The sequence below is a fragment of the Pseudoliparis swirei genome, chromosome 1 (genome assembly GCF_029220125.1).
Source record: "Pseudoliparis swirei isolate HS2019 ecotype Mariana Trench chromosome 1, NWPU_hadal_v1, whole genome shotgun sequence".
In the NCBI taxonomy this organism is placed as follows: Eukaryota; Metazoa; Chordata; class Actinopteri; order Perciformes; family Liparidae; genus Pseudoliparis; species Pseudoliparis swirei.
The window spans coordinates 6,531,521-6,552,060 of record NC_079388.1 but is presented as its reverse complement, the minus strand read 5'-3'; the positions used below and the strand labels follow the sequence as shown (position 1 = coordinate 6,552,060).

Here is a 20,540-nt window from a genome sequence, read left to right as displayed (position 1 = left end):
ATCATACCGTAAAAAAAAAAAAAAAAAAAAACTGCAGAATTGAGTTTTCACACACACGTAACACCGAGACGCAGACAGTCATAAATGTTCCAATAAGCCACATTCCGGTTCAGAGCGGCGTTCATTTTGCCATTTCAGAACCCGGCCTGCGTGTGAGAGCGGGCGGGGAGCGGTGCTCAGTGGGTCTGCGGGCGCCGCGTGGAAGTCGGAAAAGCCTCCCAAATGTTCGGCTTTGTGTCGCCTGAATAGCGGCTATTGATCGCGCCGAGAGCGAGTCGCTGAGAGAAATCCATGTGATTGTGTCATATTTCATCCGCAGGCATCGGCGAGCCGAGAGGCGGGTCGGTGCCGGTCCGACACACGGACACACCGGAGGGGGGGGGGGGGGGACAACGTCAGTATTTAAGGACCAGTCACATCTGCCCCTGATCCTTTCTCTGGCACAAATAGAGCGGTCAGTGACCCCCCCCCCCCCCTCCTCCAGGCCTCTCCTGAAATGGAACTACGGAGGAAAGAGAGATTGCCTCCGTGCCCTTGAGCCACGCGAGATTGCCGCAGTAAAAAAACAAAAAAAAAAGGCGACACAGGTTTTGCGATCGTGCTTTATGGCGCCGGTTTTTGTAATGGGGGAGGAGCAAACTCAAAGAGGGGTGGATACGCGGAAAGAGAGAGAGAGAGAGAGAGATAGAGAGGTGAAGGGGGTCAGGAGGCCGATGACTGAGCAGGGGCGTATGTGAAGGGAGAGAGAGAGAGTGTGAGAGAGAGAGAGAGAGAGAGAGGAGAGAAGAGGAAGAGAGAGAGAGATAGAGAGGGAGAGATAGATATAGAGAGAGAGAGGAGAGAAGAGGAAGAGAGAGAGAGAGAGAGAGGGAGAGAGAGAGAGAGAGAGAGAAGAGGAAGAGAGAGAGAGAGAGAGAGAGAGAGAGAGGTGAAGGGGGTCAGGAGGCCGATGGCGGATTTTCCAACAGTTAAACGTTAATAACACGGCCGGGGGGCTTACTGTAATGATAATATTGACAAAGCAACATCAACATTCCTCACAGGGAGGTGTGGATGTGAGGAAAAGAAGAAAAAAACAGCACTGGGTGAGTTTTCCTTTTTTTTTTTATCCTCTCCCTGAGGGCAGTTCATAAACATCTGCCTCGACCGAAGAGATGAACTCTAAATCCGTTAACCTCTCCATAAAGAACACGGCCCGCCGCCGCAGGACCCCGGAGCCCCCTTTGCGCCCGACGAGGGGCAACTTCGCTCGCTCGGCCGCGGCTCCTCCCCCGGCGGCGGCCCTCAGCCGGGACATGATGGACGACTCAATCTCGCCCCCGAACGGCCACAATCAACCAATTAGAGCGCGGGAGATAAATCCCGCTTCTCCGGGAGCGCACTGCGAGCCCGGCTTTAATGGGCGAGTTTAATAGGTGTACCGGCAGCGCTCGGCTGTACAGACCTCGTGATTGGTCGAAAGGCGTCCGCTTCCTGACAGGAAACACAGCGTGATGGGTGGAACTTGTGTTTCCCTGCACGCACACACACACACACACACACACACACACTTTGGCGTGGATGTAAGGAGTCAATCATAAAAAAAAAAAGCAAGTGAGTTTGTGAACGTGCTCCAATCTGTCAAGGTGTGTGTGTGTGTGTGTGTGATTTTAATGTGTGTGTGTGTATCATCACAGATCTGCAGTTAGGAGGGGTGGGGGCTCGGGGTGGGGGTGGTGGCGGCTCGACAGGATGAATAAACCATGTCGCTCGTTATCTCGGGGGCTGCCACGGCAACGCCATTTACATATGCCACCCCTTCTCCTCATCACCCTTTTCTCCCCCCCCCCCCCCCGCCTACTTCTTTTTTTTATCAGTCAGTCAGGATTAAGTGTTTAGCCCTCCGCCTGTATCTCACACACACACACACACACACACACACAGAGTCACAGGCTTTCGCCGTGTCACCTTGCTCTTTAGCGCGGAGTGACAGCGCGTCGGCAAGGTTACGCCTCGGTGGCGCCGTGTGGACCTGGGCTGACACACCTCGACATATGGAGATGTGTTTTCAGACGCCGCGTGTGTTTCTGTGTGTGTGTGTGATGGCGGGGCTGGATAAGAAACAAACTCGAGCCGGCTGTGTGTGTGTGTGTGTGGAGGGGGGGGGAGGGGAAGTGGAATTCACATGTGAGATGTGGCGACGCGGCGAGAGGGGAAATGAAATGCCTGCCGGGATGCTTGGGTGACATTTGGGATTAGATGGATGAATCTGGCGGGATGGGGGGGAGGAGGAATGAGGAGGGGGGGGGGGAGTCACATCTCTCCTAAACTAGAACCCCGAGGCAGCGAAACGCCTACACTCACCACGTCAGACTGAGGAACCAGAGCGATGCATTATGGGTACTTGAGACTTGAGAGACTTCCCAGAAAGCGTCCGTGAACACGAGACGTCACCACTGGAATCCGCTGGATTGGATCCCAGCCTCTGTTCTCCGGACAGAGAGTTCACAGTCCGCGCTCGAGACGACGGGTGTTTAAAACTCAGAGGACTGGATTTCTGTCGTCGCTGGTTTGGATCCCCTCAAGCAGCTGGAGCGCCCAAGAGCAAGGCACTTAGCGGGGAAACACTTCCACGAACGCAGTGAATACGCTTCCTTTCTTCAACTCACACCACCGGAGCCATGAGAAACACAACTGCTGCTGCTGATGAGGAGCGGCGCGTCCACCAACAGGACCGGGAAGGACGCCGCGCCCCCCACATACGGGCGGCTCCTCCCACTTTGAGTCCAGAAACACACTAAATAAATAAATACAAAGCAGCTTTTGACAAATTATCCGTGAAAACATGTGCAGGAATGTCCCCTCACATCCACCCCTCGTTTTCATGTGTATGTGTGTGTGTGTGTGTTGCTTTTAGCCTTGTACCAAACTGACTGAAGCAATGCTTGCAGAGCCTCCGCAGCCCTCTGAGAGAAAGATTGATGACGGACGACAAGCAGAGTCGGGGAGGCAGAGACTCCAAAAGGGGCTCTGGGGAGAGGGGGGGGGGCAGGATTTTCCTCACCTCAAGCGTGGTCAGCACTATCTTTTCCACGGAGGAGAAGTAGGCCTCCCAGAGGAACTGAGTCTGCTGTCGGAGGGCCAGGATCTTATCCTGGTGGATGGAGCGCACCGTGGTCGGGATCTGAGGAGGACGAAAGGGCAGCCGGTCGTCACTGATCTGGGGTCAGATCGGCCCCCGCGGCGCACTCAGCGACACACAAAGCACGCTGAAAGGTGGAGAGGGCAGATTGCAGACGCAACTACATCAAAGTCATTGAGGTCGAGTCTCAGAAGGGTTCTCACAGCAATCCTTGAGTCACAAAAATAAACTCATTTAAAAATGTTGGGGAAATAGTTGCTTTGTCTGTCCGGACAATTTGAAGCTACCGGCGGCGGCGGGTAAACTCAGCTCTTGATATCTGAGCCTGGCTAGACGCTCACCCTAACACACTGTCTTATCTGCCCCTCGTGATTTCTGGCTGGAGTCTTATATTTAACCCTCCTGTTACCTTTAGGGTCAATTTGACCCCATTCAATGTTTAATGTCGGTGTTCTTTGGGGTCAATTTGACCCCAGGCTGTTTTTCACTGTGTCAAACATATAAGAAATATCAACTTTTTTATATATTTAAAGGGCTATTTAGGTAGTCAACAAACAAACATAAAGTACCTCACACTTAAACTTGGGAAACAATATTAATTCTAGAGGTTTTAATTGCTGGGGTCAAATTGACCCCGAGGGTAAAATATGTCAGTAAATATAAAGGTAACAGGAGGGTTAATAAACTTTGAGGAATTTACAAACACCATAAGTCATCAAGCAGCGTCTAGTGAAGCCAGAAAGCTGCAGCAGCCTCTGGTGTGAAGAGCTGTGGAGTTTAACGTGAGTTTATTTGTCACAGTCAAGGGGGATAAATGGCAAATAAACACATTTTATCCTCACTTCAGTAAATACCGCCTAGCCTGCACACATAAAACATACTATAAGTGCTGCACTCTCCACATCTTCTGCATCCTGTTTTAAAAAGAGTCTTTGAATGCACCGCCCATGCGTCCCACAGCCAGAGGAGATGGAACATGAATCCGTGTCCCTCCGACACGCCGAGGACGGCTCGCCGCCGCCGCCGCAACGCTCAGTGTCAAGCAGTATTATTACACACTTCATTCAAATTAAGATTTAATGGGCATATAATTACTTTTCCCCCCATGAAGTCAAGCAATTCCAGCCAAATCCATTTGCTCATTCTATTTATTCGCCCTCTCGTAGAACAACGTGAGTCTTTTGAGTGGCTCTTTGCGAGACTCGCTCCGACGCTCGCTTTTCGTTTAGTCGGCGAAAACATTTAGGATTTGGGAGACGTGTGCGCACCTGTGTGTGTGTGTGTGTGTGTGTGTGCGCTCAGGCAATCTACAGTTTCTCTGAAGGGTCTGGCAGAGTCCTCCGGTGATACGTGTGTGTGTGTGTGTGTGTGTGGGCGTGGTCAACGGGCCCTCACCTGCAGCAGCAGCCTCTCGTCTCCGATCACGGCCGCCGTGTTCCAGTCGATGATCTCGGAGAAGGGCAGCTCCCAGCCGTTGCTCAGCATCACGGGCACACACGCAGCCTGAGACACACACACACACAGAGAGAGAGAGAGAGAGAGAGAGAGAGAGAGTGAGGCTTGCACCAGATCCTTTACAAACACAATCAGAGCTGCGACTAAATCATGGCTGCTTTGCTACGTATTGATCGGCATAATGAAAGCTGCACTGTATTATAATTGATCCGTCCGTGTTCGCCTGTGACTCTTTGCGTTAATGCCTAACCCCCCCCCCCCACCCCCCTTTGGCAAGAAAAATGATTTTCTTTGGTTTTCCATTGTCCTTGCTGGGACGTGGATATATATCACACATCACATGACGGCCGAGGAGCGGTGACACCGACTGTATCGTCGGCAGGCCAGACGGCGTCTCATCAGAGCGCCGGACTCTCACACAGAGACAAGTAATAGTCGCATTTGTGCAGCTTTACTTTAGAGACGCAACGCGGCCGTAGTGAAGACGAGCTCACGTGTTGATGAGATCATCGTTACGCAGAAAGATAGAGGCAGAGGGAGAGAGAGAGATAATGTGAGAGAGAGACAGGGAGAGAGAGAGACAGAGGGAAACAGAGAGAGAGATACAGAGGGAGAGAGAGAGAGAGAGAGAGAGACAGAGGTAGAGATAGAGAGGGAGAGAGAGAGGTAGAGAGAGAGAGAGAGATAAAGTGAAAGAGAGACAGGGAGAGACAGATAGAGAGAAAGAGAGAGAGATAAAGTGAGAGACAGGGAGAGAGATAGAGAGAGACAGAGGGAGATAGAGGGAGAGGGAGAGAGAGAGACTGATAGAGAGAGAGGGAGAGACAGAGGTAGAGAGAGAGAGAAAGTGAAAGAGAGACGGAGAGGGAGAGAGAGAGAGAGAGAGATAAAGTGAGAGACAGGGAGAGAGAGATAGAGACAGACAGAGAGAGAGAGAGAGATAAAGTGAGAGAGAGAGACAGAGACAGAAAGAGAGACAAAGACAGAAAGAGAGAGAGACACAGAGAGAGAGAGAGAGAGAGAGAGAGAGAGAGACACAGAGAGAGAGAGAGAGAGAGGTATTCAGTCTCCCGATGACAGATACGGATCTGAAGGTGAACAGAATGTCTTAATCAGGTGTTTAACCGTTCTGTTTCTGATGCTCTGAGTTCATGTGAACTCAAAACAAAAGGTGTAAATCTCCCGTGACTCCGGCTTTTGACACGTCGATATCTGAAGGGTTCAGGAGCAGGAAGGTGATCAATCACTCAAAGGAGGACTGATAAAGAAGAGGAGAAGATGGGAGCCAGTGAGGCTGAATGTGGCCTTTGGCAAAGGAGTGGCAGAGGGAAGAGAGGAGGGGGAGAGGGAACAGCTGGCAAGTGTGTGTGTTCATGTGTGTGTGTGTGTTCATGTGTGTGTGTGTGTGTGTGTGTGGTGGGAGTTTGGCGGAATGACGGCCCGTCACTCCCGGGTCATAAAGGTGTCAGCTAAACCAGAGCCGGCCCCTCGGGCTCTGCTGCCTGTCTCCTCCACACACACAATCCCATGCATACAGATACGCACACACACACACACACACACACACACACACACACACACACACACACACACACACACACACACACACACACACACACACACACACACACACACACACACACACACACACACACACACACACACACACACAGTTGACCTCTATTAGCAATTGCTTTCTCATGCAAAGACCAAAGCCTGTAAATACTCTCCCTCCATCTTCCTGTAGATGGTGCGAGTCGATGGACGGAGTGAGTCACACAAATGGAGAGATGAGAGAGGAGAGGGCATATGTCCCTCCTGAGTGAAGTGTGTGTGTGTGTGTGTGTGTGTGTGTGTGTGTGTGTGTGTGTGCCCGTGGCAGCCGAGAGTGAGATAAGCGCACTCCAGTGGGTGCACTCTGCGGCCGCTGAGGAGAGGTAAAGGACAGAGCAGCGGTGATGCGGAGCGGTTATAGAAATGGATGAACGGAGGGGAGAGAGGAAAAAAAGAAAAAGAAAGAAAGGAGAAGAACAGCGTGTTGATTTGGAGAGCTTTTGAGTGAAGTGGAGGTAACAGCGGCTCCAGATGATTACGGCGGCGAGCCATGTTGACCTAACTCGCCCTCTCCCTTCACAAACTGTTACACCTGTGCTATCAAGATATCACGATTCTACGTCTGTAAACCAGTTTAATATTCATACGTCACTGAGACAACGGTTAAAAATATATATATTATTGATTGGATATTATGATGGTGACTAGATGTGATTTTGGTATTATTTTTAAAGAGACAGAACTAATAACCCTCCTGTTACCTTCACATTTATTAACATCTTTTACCCTTTTTAGGACCACAGCAATTAAAACCTCCAGAAAATGATTAGAATTTATATTGTTTCCCAAGTTTAAGTGTGAGGTACTTTATTTTTGTTTGTTGACTACCTAAATAGCTCTTTAAATAAATAAAAAAGTTGATATTTCTTATGTGTTTTACACAGTGAAAAACAGCCTGGGGGTCAAATTGACCCCAAAGAACACCGATGCGTACAAGTTGTGTACATGACAGTGAAAACATATCATCATGTACATTTTATGTTTTCCCAGTTGTCCCCAATTAATTCGGAAAATTCATGAAATATGAAGCAAAAATAATAATGTTAATCATTTTTTTAGAGACGTCAAACATTGAATGGGGTCAAATTGACCCCGAAGGTAACAGGAGGGATAAATGAATCTGCTGCCCGTGTTCAAACTGCTGTGTTTTATACGCCTTACGAGCCCAGAATAATTTCACCCTGCCCCCCCCCTTCCGTTCTTTTATTATCCATAAATATAATTATTTCCCTGTGAGCTCTTTGGGACAACAAAAGAACATGTTTTTTTGTCCTCTCTCTCAGCCTGGACCAAATAAACTGAGCGACGGGTGTGAAAAGCACCCGGAAAGTGTCACTTTGAATATTGTGCAAACATTTAAGAAGTGTGTGGCTAATAAGTGCTCACGCCCCCCCCGGCTGGGAGCATGACCGGGTTCATCGCTCACAATAACTCACGAGTTTATTCATATTTTCCCTCCACTACAAGGCCAATTACTTGTTGTTGTTTTCCCATAGCTCCCATAGCATCGCGGGAGCTCCGTAGAAACGAGGCGATGAGAGTCGATCCATCGCCACGACGGTTAAACTGCTGCTCCGTGAGCATCGTTGCAGCGGCTCCTCTCGGCGAAGGTCTTGTTTATGTAAATCACAGTATTAGTGTGAGGAGTGTGGCGGTGGTGATTTAGTAATCCTTTATGCCAGAAGTAGCCTCGCTAAAACACGGCCTAAGTGGGACCTTTGAGGATGAGGAAGGGATTATTTTTATACTCTTTCTGGTTATATGGCTGCTGGGCATGTGCCGTGCTTTCTCAGGATAGTGTGTGTGTGTGTGTGTGTGTGTGTGTGTGTGTGTGTGTGTGTGTGTGTTGCTTTGTCTACCTGCAGCGCCTCGAGGAAGCGAAAGGAGCCCAGCCGTCTGCCGCGGGGCACCAAACAGAAGGTGGAGTTGTGGAGCATCTCCTTGTAGTCGTACCTGCACACACACACAAACACACACACACACACAAGGATGAGTTCACTGGCACGAGGAGCGTGTTATTTGTGGCAACAATCGGTGTGATTACAGGAACGCCTCCAGCATCACAGTAGCTCCCTGTAATGAGCCGTGTAACGGCATGGTACTTCACGGAGGAAGGGAAACACGTATGTGCGTACAATGCACACAGCTTTACACACATATACAGGGCAATTCACACACACACACACACACACACATCCTGCAATGCTCTCAATCCCTCTCCTAAAGCAGGAGGCCGATGCTCCCTCCCTCCCTCCCTCCCTCTCCAGTGAGGTGTGTTTTATTGCTCTTCTCCACACAGGGTGATCAACCCTGCGAGGGGTAATGAGCTGAGAGTGACACCTGCTTCCACCACACAGCTGGCTCTCTCTCTGTGTGTGTGTGTGTGTGTGTGTGTGTGTGTGTGTGTGCGTGTGGCCTGTTTGCACGCTGCTTTTCCAACGCGTTTTGACAGTTCTCTGGTGCTGCTAAATACGAGCCGTGGTGCCATCTACGTCAGAGATATAGCGGTTCCTTCCTTCCTTCCTTTCTTTCCTTCCTTCTTTCTTTCCTTCCTTCATTCCTTTCTTTCCTTCCTTCTTTCCCTTCCTTCCTTCTTTCTTTCCTTCTTTCTTTCTTTCTTTCCTTTCTTCCATCCTTTCCTTCCTTCTTTCTTTCCTTTCTTTCCTTCCTTTCTTTCCTTCCTTCTTTCTTTCTTTCCTTTCTTCCATCCTTTCCTTCCTTCTTTCTTTCCTTTCTTTCCTTTCTTTCCTTCCTTTCTTTCCTTCTTTCTTTCCTTCCTTTCTTTCTTTCCTTCCTTCCTTTCTTTCTTTCCTTCCTTCCTTCCTCCACTGCACCAAACACCTCAATCTCACGGGTTCTGTGGATTCTTTCTTTATATTATATATGTATTGTATCTCCCTCGCTCAGAACCATCTCGGTGTTGCTCTGTTGTCAGCTCTCATTCTTTTTCTACTTTTTACACATTTTTTTTCTTCCCTCTAATAAAAGGTTTTATTAAAACAAAAACCTTTTAAAAAGGAGGGGAAAATGGACCAGATGTTTTTGAGTGATTCTTTCCTCACATATTTGATATTTATATCATATTTAATGTCCCCGTGCACCCAGGCGCTGTGTCTCCGGCTGCGAGGAGACACCGATCACAACAACTTACAGCCAACTACGTCTGCTGGTGACAACACACTCAGGGGGGATATGTCTCGCTGCCAAAGAAACGGAAGAAGAATTGTGAGAAAGCAGGAATGAGACAACGGGGGAAAAAAGGGTACAGCCAATGCCAAATTTTCCGAAAAATATCTATTTTTCTATCATCATTAATGATACATGTTAAACAATAAAATAAACCGATGACGGGGAGAGAAATAATGATGAGCCCTAAGGGTTGTCCAGGTCGGGGGTTAAGAGACTGGTGAGGCAGAAAATCATTTCTCATTTAGCCATCGTCTGAAGGTTACAGAACACACACACACACACACACACACACACACACACAGAGCTGTATTGATGATGCCGTGGATGTACTGTAGCTTGTACAGAAGTGTGACAGCAAATGCTGATGCTGCCTTGTGTGTGTGTGTGTGTGTGTGTGTATATGGGCCAAGCTGACGGGGCAGAGCTGGAGGCAAAGCACTCCACGTGCGCACAAACACACACACTCACACACACACACACTTGGTGGTGGTGGCTGATGTTGCCGCCTCTCCTCTTCTTCAGCGGAGCTCTAATGAAGTGCGTGGAGACCTGACAGCGATGTGATAAGAATCCCACCCTCGTTCACACCTACATGCTTAACGTTCTGTGCGGTGCTTAACGAGCGTCGTACGCACACTCACACCCTACACACTCACACACAGACATGTTTGCAGACACACACACACACACGCGTGTGCGCGCGGGCAAACAGGCGACAGCTGCACGCCCTCACAGTGACGTGCTGTCACCTGTGGATGGACACAAAGGCACTTTCTTCGCCCATATTTCCACACCAGCTGAGATGTGAATGAGTGGAGGAGGTCGCAGGAAGAGGTCTGGAGGAGGATGTCCTCTGCCCTTTGAGCAAACCTTTACCTCCCTGCTCCTCCCCTCCCTCCCTCCCTCCGTAAAACCAGCCTCCTGTTGTTTGTGCACTTTACGCTGGCTTCAGGGGGCCTCCGTCAGCTCTCGCTTTCCTCCTAATTCTTCGCCCTCTACCTCCGCTTCTCCTCCTTTTTCTAACAACAGCTCCTTTATGTCCTCGTGACCTTGAGCTGGGAACCGCAACCGAGCTGCGAGAGCCTGCGGGCTGTGATTGTTTGGATCCTATTAGTTTTCCTTGCATGTACGTATGTGTGTGTGTGAGTGTGTGTGTGTGTCTCCATTGTATACATGTGTGCACGTACATGTGTGTTTGTGTGAGACATAACAGTGCGAGCAGGGCGAGTGTGCGACGAGGGTAATGGCTGAACGGAAATGTCAGAAAAACAAAGTCAGCGTGCAGAAAATATGAATTGGTCATAAAGTGGGCGGGGCCAGAGTATTCAGAGTCTTCACTCAGCACAAGGAGACGTTGGACTTTCTATTCCACCAAGATTTACAGACCCTTTAAAATGTTTCACTCTTTGTTTCATTGCAGCCATTTGCTAAAATCTAAAAAGTTCATTTTATTTCTCATTAAAAAAACAGAATACTTATGACCATGTGATATTTCAGTTTTTCCTTTTTAATACATTTGCAAACATTTCTACATTTCTGTTTTTTTCTGTGAAGATGGGGTGCCGAGTGAACATTAATGAGAAATAAAATGAACTTTTTTGATTTGAGCAAATGGCTGCAAATGAAACAAAGAGTGAAACATTTTAAAGGGTCTGAATACTTTCCGTACCCGCTGTAGATTAAACCGTTTCGAAGCCAACAACATTTGATTTGTGTCCTCTTTCTGTGATTCCTGTTTTAACTCCCGTTTCCTGCTCACTGGTTTTAAAAGGAGAACCAAAAGGTGTCATGAATAATGCACGACATGGCTACAGAAACACAAGTCCACATCCTCCGACAGCCGGCGATGCGTGTGGAGGATCGGCCCCGTCACCAGAAAGGCTCTGGTTCACTCACGCTCCCGTTACTGTCGTTGCGTTACATCGCTGTTCATTTACACAAATCAGGATCTTTTTTTTCCCGAACCGTAACCAAGTCAGTACATACTTTCAAATCATGTTTCAATAACACAACATATAAACAGGGAGGGCGAGGCCCAAACGATGAGTTTGTTAAACCTAATGCAGCCTCAGGTTAGTTTAGTTAGTTAGAGGGGAAATAAATGTGAAACTCAGAGGCAGTCATACAAAAACTGTAAAAACTAGAACGGGCACTCGGTAGAGCGCATACCTTCGCATATCACAAGATTTGGCATTGAATTATGAACATGTTGGTATTAGTTGCATGCTAATTGGATACAAATTGACCGAGCTATGGTAAAAATAAGATTTTGACCTTTTCATGACCTTGACCTTGACCTTTGACCCGATCATCCCAAAATCTAATCAAATGGTCCCCGGATAATAACCAATCATCCCACCAAATTTCATGCGATTCGGTTTAATACTTTTTGAGTTATGCGAATAACACGCATACAAATAAATAAATACACGGCGATCAAAACATAACCTTCCGCATTTTCAATGCGAAGGTAATAAATAAAAAAAGAACAATATTGGCCCGTGACATGGAGCATGAAGCACGAAATAGAGGAGAACAAGGCACTTGAGTAAATGTACTTAGCCGCCAGCCCAGACTCCCAGAAGTTGAGCACTTGGTGGGCTGCCACCTGGACTCTCTGGAGCCTGGGCATGCAGCCTCTGGGGGGAAGGGGGGGGGGGGGGGGACACACACACACACACAACCAGCCTCAGTGTCTTCCAGGGAGCAGAGACAAGGGATCCAATTTACTGTTGTAGAGTGTTGTTACATTCGCCTCCTGGACCTCTCTCCTGTCTCCCTCTGCCACACTCTCACTTATTTATTTGCCTTCCAAGGGGGGTTTCTGTGTGTGTGTGTGTGTGTGTGTGTGGGAGTCTGGAGGTTTGCTGAAACAAAATCCAGGTGTTGTTTTGTTTGTGTTGCACTGCCTTGGAGTGGGGTTAGGAGTGTGTACATGTGCTCTTGATGTTTTCTGAAAGAAAAGAACAGAAAAAAACATCCACGTCCCAAAAATGTGGGGAACAAAAGAAAAAGCTCACGAGTGAACCTTGAGATGTCGCGGCTGCGCGTGGGAAAGATTATTAAAGTGATTTACCGTCACGGGTGTCGTGCCACAGATGTGCTCGCTTGCCTGGGAGCTTCCTCCCAAACAGACTCAGGACAGATTCCAGCAGTAATTAAACATAAGCCCCCCCCCCCCCATAAACAGAGTGTCTAAGCTGCAGCATATTGTTGTGCCCGCTCCCGTGAGACTGCGACAGATGTGCAAGCTAAGCGGGACTTGTGGATATAAAAAAGAAGAAGAAGACCGAAAAGAGAGGAGGCCCACTTGGCTCCGGACTAATCAAGATGGAGTGTGTGCGCTAATGTCCCCTAACTTTCATCCCCCCCCCCTCTTCTTTTTCACCCTGCAGCTGTGTGGAAAAGTACCGTTTGTGTGTGAATCCAGATGCGTGCCGGGACATTTATGTGTTTGATCCCATCTTCCTCCGCAGCGCCTGCTGTACACGCCAAAACTAATTCATTAGCCTAATTAGCACTCATTAGCCCGGCTTATGCTAGCTACGATCAGCATTCTGGCACGGACTGCCCTCGTCGGGGGAGGGGGGGGGGGGGCTCCGCCTGCACTCAAGTGGACTGTGAGGAGCTCACCCTGACCAAAGGCCAAGAGCTCGGTGAGTAACCGGGATTATAAAACGACGCCGTGGAGGCTGGCTCGACCGGACCGCATTTTAAGAGTTATATGTTTTATTTTAAATAGTGTGCGGCAGCAGAAAAGGCAGAACGTCAGTTGCGAGGCAGCTGAGGACCAATGTATCTCAGGTGTGTCCACATATGGTAGCTTTGGTTTCTGGAAAGTGAAGCTAATGCCTTAAACCTGCATTCTCTCTACTGACCACCAGGGGGCGACTCCTCTGGTTGTATAGACGTCTCTGCGAATATGACTCTACTTCTCTCGTGATTTATTCCCCTCAGTAAACATTGTAAACATGAGTTTATGGTCTGAATTTATAGCGTGATGTTCATTGAGAGTAAAATAGCCCATAAAGCTGAAGCGTGTGCTGCAGGGCGGGGCTGCCTTGTGAAAGTAGTGAAGTCGCTACGGTTACCAGAGTCGAAACGACATCGCTAGGTCCCTCCCCCGCAGTCCAAATATGGTCACTCACCCTTCACAGGTTGCAAAAAGCCAAGATGGACGAACTTGAGGCTTCCAAGCAAAACCACAACAACAATATATTTCTAAATCGGGATCAACAAACACAAAAGTATTTATCTCTGCCGACAACAACAACAACAACAACAAACCGAGGATGCCCTGGGATCTTCCACACCTGCACAAGCGGATGCGTACTCCAGAGAGGTTGTAAGTGTAAAGAAACAACTGCATTGCCCCCCCCCCCCCCACCCCCACGTGAAGGAAGTGTAATTAAGCGCCGATGGCCGCCGGTGATGTTTTTGGACTCTGATTGGGATCTTTTCCGGTCGACAGCGCGGCGGCATGACGTGGCTGCTGGCATCGTGAGCCGGTGGCGAAAACGCCAAGTGTTGTGTGAGGCGGCGGCGGAGGAGCGTTTCCGTGTCGTCTTGCTCGGGGAGGGAGGGGGGGGAAGGGGGAGGCGTCGACCGGATTTCGGGAGAACACGGAGATATCCGTGTGTGAGATCTGAACAGGGGTTTAATGTGACAGGTCTTTCTGCCCCGTCAAGAACCGTTTCTAGAGGGGAATCTCTGACTGACAGGGCGGCGGTAACATCTCTCTCTCTCTCACCCTGTGTGAATACATTGCCAAAAACAACCTGTGAAACATTTTCAGAACAATTAAAAAAACCGGGTATCCAAAGCTCTGGTAACAACTTGACACGGCGGCCCTCCTCGACGCCGGTGACCCGCACGCCCGCCGCCACGGCTGATGTCCATCAAGCCTCGCTGGTAATAACTGGACCACGGTGGAAATAACTGGAAATAAAAAAACATTTTAAATCAAAGGAATTTCCGGAGATTGTCACGGTAGTTTGCGTCAGATCCCGCGTTACCATCCAGATGACGAGCGGGGCGTTAAGCATCGCTGCAGGTGGGAGGTGCGACACGCGTAAAACAACAACAACAACCAGAACATGTCTAAGATGGGGCTCATCGACATGCAGACTCACACCCTGTACGCTCGCACAAACTTCGGAATCAGTTCGTTAGCAGCCTGTCCGTCCCCTCTAGCTAAACCCCCCCCCCCCTCCCCCCTCCCGACTCCCCCACACGTGTGTAAACCGGAATATTTTACCAATACCCTGATAACAACAAGTCTTCCTGCCGCGATACTAATTCACGATGACGCCGTTATCCTCGCAACCTTTTCAAAAAAAAAATTCTCCCCCAACTGCCAACAGATGGAGGCAATTTTGTTCAGTTATATTTCGTGTTGGTGCCCCCCCCCCGCCCAGCCCCGACTGGCACACGGAGGATGGAGGTGAGGGCGCCTTCAAACCAGGCGACGTCTATTCCAAAGACGTCTCCGGGATGCACCATGTGGAGGATTTTTTTTTGAAATTTTTTTCCCTTGGCGGCTAGAATGTGGCGTCGCCGGTTGACGGGCGCCTCGCGGTGTGAAGTGGCAGATGAGGGGTCTGGGCAGCGTGGATGTTCACCGGAGACCAGCTGTGCCTCGCGCCGCGCTTCCAGATGGCCCCCGGGACGCCTCGCTGTGCACCGTGTGTGTGTGTGTGTGTGTGTGTGTGTGTGTTGCGGATCCCTTAAGTGCGAGACAGTCTCAGATTTAGGACATGTCGGCACATGCTCCGCGGCGGCCTCTCTCTTTTCTTTTTTTAACACTGACACATTTTGTCATCAGAGCCACTGAAACGAGGAGCGCGGAGGAGGCCGGAGTTACCCCTCATCGAGATGTCCTTTCATCTGAGACGCACACACACACACACACACACACACACACACACACACACACACACACACACACACACAGAGGGGAGAGGGAGAGAGAGAGAGGAATGTTTGAATTCGTTCCGTCCACATCACGGGCGCTGCAGGCTCTTTCATGACGAATCATTCTCCAAAATCTCAAAGAGTCTGAATAACGGTCTCTCTCTCTCTCATAACTCAAAATGAAGACACACACACACACACACACACTGACTCTTGAATCCATGTTAATATGCATATCCTGCGCACACACACACACTCTCACTTGATTTTCAAAGCACCACCGACCATTATCAGGGTCTCATCTGGCAGTAAAGAACCCCCCCCCCCCTAGCCCCCCCCACACTCTCTCCTCCAATAGGTGAGTCCAGATTAATACGCCTCTAATTTCTTGTCTGTGAGCCATGCTAACGTATTCTCTCTGAAGACTCCTCTAAATCAAAAATATAAAACCCGGCCCTGGAGCCACCTGGGTCCCTCAGCGGGTCGATGAGCGGCACGCCGTCATCAGCCGAGATTTGCCCCTTTTGAAACGTCGGCTCGCCAGCTATTCGGAGGAGCATTTGTACTTTTTAAACACTCACGGCCGAGAAAGGTTTTTTGAAGAGTTGCCGAGGTCGAGAGACCCGCAGGAAGAAATGGAGCCGGGCTTGACTCACTTTATAAAAATGTATAAACAAAAACAAAGTTTAAAAGACTGCACAGTGACTGGACATTCCCCCCCGCCTCTGAGTCACGGAGTACATCTGGTTGTCTTTCCATTTTACAAGATTTCAAGCTGTAAAGTCAGACGTGTGGGTCCAGACGATGACACGGCGAACTAAAACAGACTTTTCTTTTCAAGTTCTAATCCCAAGTTATGTTGGGCAAGTACCTTTTTGTTCACGCTAAACATGTCCTAAAAGTATTAACCCTCAACTGACGCAAAATAAGGGAAGATAAAATAGCGTTGACTTAAAAAAATTTTTTTTTGGTATATCTGGGTATAGCGATGTATCACAAAATATAATTTTTAAAGTCCGCTGTTGATCTGGGACGTAGAGAATAATACAAATCTGAACTCAAGGTCAATTTAGTAGCTTTTCTTTTGAACTTTCAACCACATCTCACCAACTCCATCGAAACCATATTAATATAGAAACATTTCCTCTCCACTATGATACAAATATACCACAGCTGCAACTGAGGCCCTCTTCCCACAACCCGGAAATGTCATAAGCAGCTTTAAAATGAACGTGTGTGTGCAGGATGAGGTTTCTACTGTTCTCTCTTTCCAACCATCATCATAAACAAAACCAAGCAAGAATTAGTTGCATCTTTTATTGACAGACGTACAGGAACCGTACTTCAGTTATAACCCCGGTTCATTCAAAATGGATCCCCCATCTCTCACCCACACACACACACAGAGAAAGAGAGAGACAGGCAGAGACAGAGAGAGAGACACGAGCATGTATGCGCGATCATTTGACATCGGCATCAAACGCCGGAGTGTGTCGGCCCCGCACGGCGCCGGAGAGCAGCGTGACGTCTGAGACAGTCGGCGCTCCCGGGGCGAGCGCGAGAAGGAGAGCGAGAGAGAGTGAGTGCAGCTGTCAGTCACGCACGCAGAGCGGCGAGCAAAGCGCTACGCTACCCGCTGTGTTCATCAGCAACGCGTGTGTCAGTCACACCCCGAGAGCCCATTGATTGTCGGCGCTCATCTGAGAAAGTCTGTGTGTGTGTGTGTGTGTGTGTGTGTGTGTGTGTAATGCATGTGTGTGAGAAAGTAAAAGTATATATAAGCACATTTGGCCTTGAGAGAAATGTCGTGGGGAGTGGGATACAAAGGACAAGAAATATAATGAGAGAGAGAGAGAGAGACAGAGAAAGAAAGTGAGAGAGAAAGAGAGAGTGAGAGCGGACTCAACGTCCACAATGATGCAATTATGATTCAATTTAAATTCCCGCATCAATTATGCAAACATATTCAAAAGTCATGTCAAATATTGATAGGCTCTTCAACCTCTCCAACTGCATTCATTAAGGAGCCCAAAGTTAACCTGGACTCTCTCATTAATCATGGATGTGTGTCAGCTGGAGGGCCGCATTCAAATTCACACAATCCTCCACAGCCTTCCAGCCAGTAGGAGGGCCTCTATGCTGTGTGTGTGTGTGTGTGTGTGTGTGTGTGTGTGTGTGTGTGTGTGTGTGTGTGTGTGTGTGTGTGTGTGTGTGTGTGTGTGTGTGAGTGTGTATGTGTGTGTGTGTGTTCAAACTTTCCTATCTGTATATGAGTGTGTGGGGCTGGACCCGGTGTTGGTACAAATATGATGAAAAGAACTGAATGCTAATGTACAAAAAATGCTGAACTAGCAAGTCCTGAAGTCAAACCTCGTGCTGAGCATCGTTCCTGTTCGCCGTGCCAGCGTCGGTTACATTGGTGTTGCATTGGTGTTGCATTGGTGTTGCATTGATGTTGCATTGGTGTTGTATTAGTGTTGCATTCATGTTGCATTCATGTTGCATTCATGTTGCATTAGTGTTACATTCGTGTTGCATTCATGTTGCATTGATGTTGCATTTGTGTTGTATTAGTGTTGCATTCGTGTTGCATTCATGTTGCATTGATGTTGCATTCGTGTTGCATTAGTGTTACATTCGTGTTGCATTCATGTTGCATTGATGTTGCATTTGTGTTGCATTCGTGTTGCATTCATGTTGCATTGATGTTGCATTCGTGTTGCATTCATGTTACAATGATGTTGCATTCGTGTTGCATTCATGTTACATTCATGTTCCATTCATGTTGCATTGATGTTGCATTCGTGATGTATTAGTGTTGCATTCGTGTTACATTCATGTTGCATTGATGTTGCATTTGTGTTGCATTCATGTTGCATTAGTGTTACATTCATGTTGCATTGATGTTGCATTTGTGTTGCATTCGTGTTACATTCATGTTGCATTGATGTTGCATTTGTGTTGCATTCATGTTGCATTAGTGTTACATTCATGTTGCATTGATGTTGCATTTGTGTTGCATTCATGTTGCATTAGTGTTGCATTCATGTTGCATTAGTGTTACATTCGTGTTGCATTAGTGTTACATTCGTGTTGCATTGATGTTGCATTCGTGTTGCATTGATGTTGCATTAGTGTTGCATTCATGTTGCATTAGTGTTACATTCGTGTTGCATTCATGTTGCATTGATGTTGCATTTGTGTTGTATTAGTGTTGCATTCGTGTTGCATTCATGTTGCATTCATGTTGCATTCGTGTTGCATTCATGTTACAATGATGTTGCATTCGTGTTGCATTCATGTTGCATTCATGTTGCATTGATGTTGCATTCGTGTTGCATTCATGTTGCATTTGTGTTGCATTCATGTTGCATTGATGTTGCATTAGTGTTACATTCGTGTTGCATTGATGTTGCATTGATGTTGCATTTGTGTTGTATTAGTGTTGCATTCATGTTGCATTAGTGTTGCATTCATGTTGCATTAGTGTTACATTCGTGTTGCATTCATGTTGCATTGATGTTGCATTCGTGTTACATTCATGTTGCATTGATGTTGCATTTGTGTTGCATTCATGTTGCATTAGTGTTACATTCGTGTTGCATTCATGTTGCATTGATGTTGCATTCGTGTTACATTCATGTTGCATTGATGTTGCATTAGTGTTGAATTCATGTTGCATTGATGTTGCATTAGTGTTGAATTCATGTTGCATTAGTGTTACATTCATGTTGCATTGATGTTGCATTTGTGTTGCATTCATGTTGCATTAGTGTTGCATTGATGTTGCATTAGTGTTACATTCATGTTGCATTCATGTTGCATTAGTGTTGCATTAGTGTTACATTCGTGTTGCATTCATGTTGCATGGATGTTGCATTTGTGTTGCAGTCGTGTTGCATTCATGTTACATTCATGTTGCATTGATGTTGCATTCGTGTTGTATTAGTGTTGCATTCATGTTGCATTTGTGTTGCATTCATGTTGCATTCGTGTTGCATTTGTGTTGCATTGATTTTGCATTCGTGTTGCATTCATGTTGCATTGATGTTGCATTCGTGTTGCATTCTTTCTGGCGAATGTTAGCGCGCAACGAAGCCCTGGCGAGAACGTCAGCGTTCAGCTGAAAGCAGCGGCCATTGTGAAGCCGCAACAAGTCGCTAGCTAACATAAAATAACTACCTCAATAACACACCATGTAAAATGATATTTCTAATATCTGAAGACTTAGCGTCTGTCTTCAATGGCAGGTTTTGACGCTGGGTGTTTTTTCCACACTTGATTCTCCATCTTTAATTATTTCTTTATTCTCTTTGATCTTTTTAATTTGCTTATGAAACATGTAATTCATTAAATGTGAATGTAAACATTGTAATATAATAACTAGAAATATAAGCAGCTTCAAATACACTGATACAATATTATTAAAAATAATAATAATAAGGCATTAACCTGTGTGTTTCTGAATTCTTTGTTGTGTGTCTACATTCCTTTGTATCTGTTATGTCACCACAGGCTTCAGCCACTTAGGTTGCAACCGCTGCATCCGTGTCATAAGGAACACCAACCTGGTCTCACATGACTGAATTTCGGCTCCGAAACTGGGTGGGGTCACAGCGCCCGGGTCAAAGGTCAATGCGGTCCCCACCCCGATGAACAAAAGGGAGGACTAAGCCCTTTCAGTGAGGGTCCTGGTGCCTTAGATTTAGGCTGACTGGGGGAGTCATGCTGTCTGTGTGTGTCTGTCTGGCCAATTGTGTTCTCAACACAGGGGTTATGTCATTTGTGTGCGCAGCGGGTGCGCATATACAGGACTGTCTCAGAAAATTAGAATATTGTGATGAAGTTCTTTATTTTCTGCAATGCAATTAAAAAAACAAAAATGTCATGCATTCTGGATTCATTACAAATCAACTGAAATATTGCAAGCCTTTTATTCTTTTAATATTGCTGATTATGGCTTACAGCTTAAGAAAACTCAAATATCCTATCTCTAAATATTAGAATATCATGAAAAAGTATACTAGTAGGGTATTAAACAAATCACTTGAATTGTCTAATTAACTCGAAACACCTGCAAGGGTTTCCTGAGCCTTGACAAACACTCAGCTGTTATAAATCTTTTTTTTTACTTGGTCTGAGGAAATATTAAAATTTTATGAGATAGGATTTTAGAGTTTTCTTAAGCTGTAAGCCATAATCAGCAATATTAAAAGAATAAAAGGCTTGCAATATTTCAGTTGATTTG

The 20,540-nt window shown here is 47.2% G+C and overlaps 1 protein-coding gene across 1 annotated transcript in view; it reads right to left on the bottom strand.

Annotated features, from left to right (window-relative positions):
- The window catches only part of ext1b (exostosin glycosyltransferase 1b), a 101,130-nt gene that overhangs the window by 27,132 nt on the left and 53,458 nt on the right, over positions 1-20,540 (bottom strand). The window contains exons 2-4 of the mRNA XM_056416021.1: positions 8,050-8,143; positions 4,517-4,624; positions 3,044-3,163 (exon numbers count right to left, since the gene is read on the bottom strand). Of these exons, the coding sequence (XP_056271996.1) occupies positions 3,044-3,163; positions 4,517-4,624; positions 8,050-8,143 (322 nt within the window). The remainder of the gene's footprint in view (positions 1-3,043; positions 3,164-4,516; positions 4,625-8,049; positions 8,144-20,540) is intronic.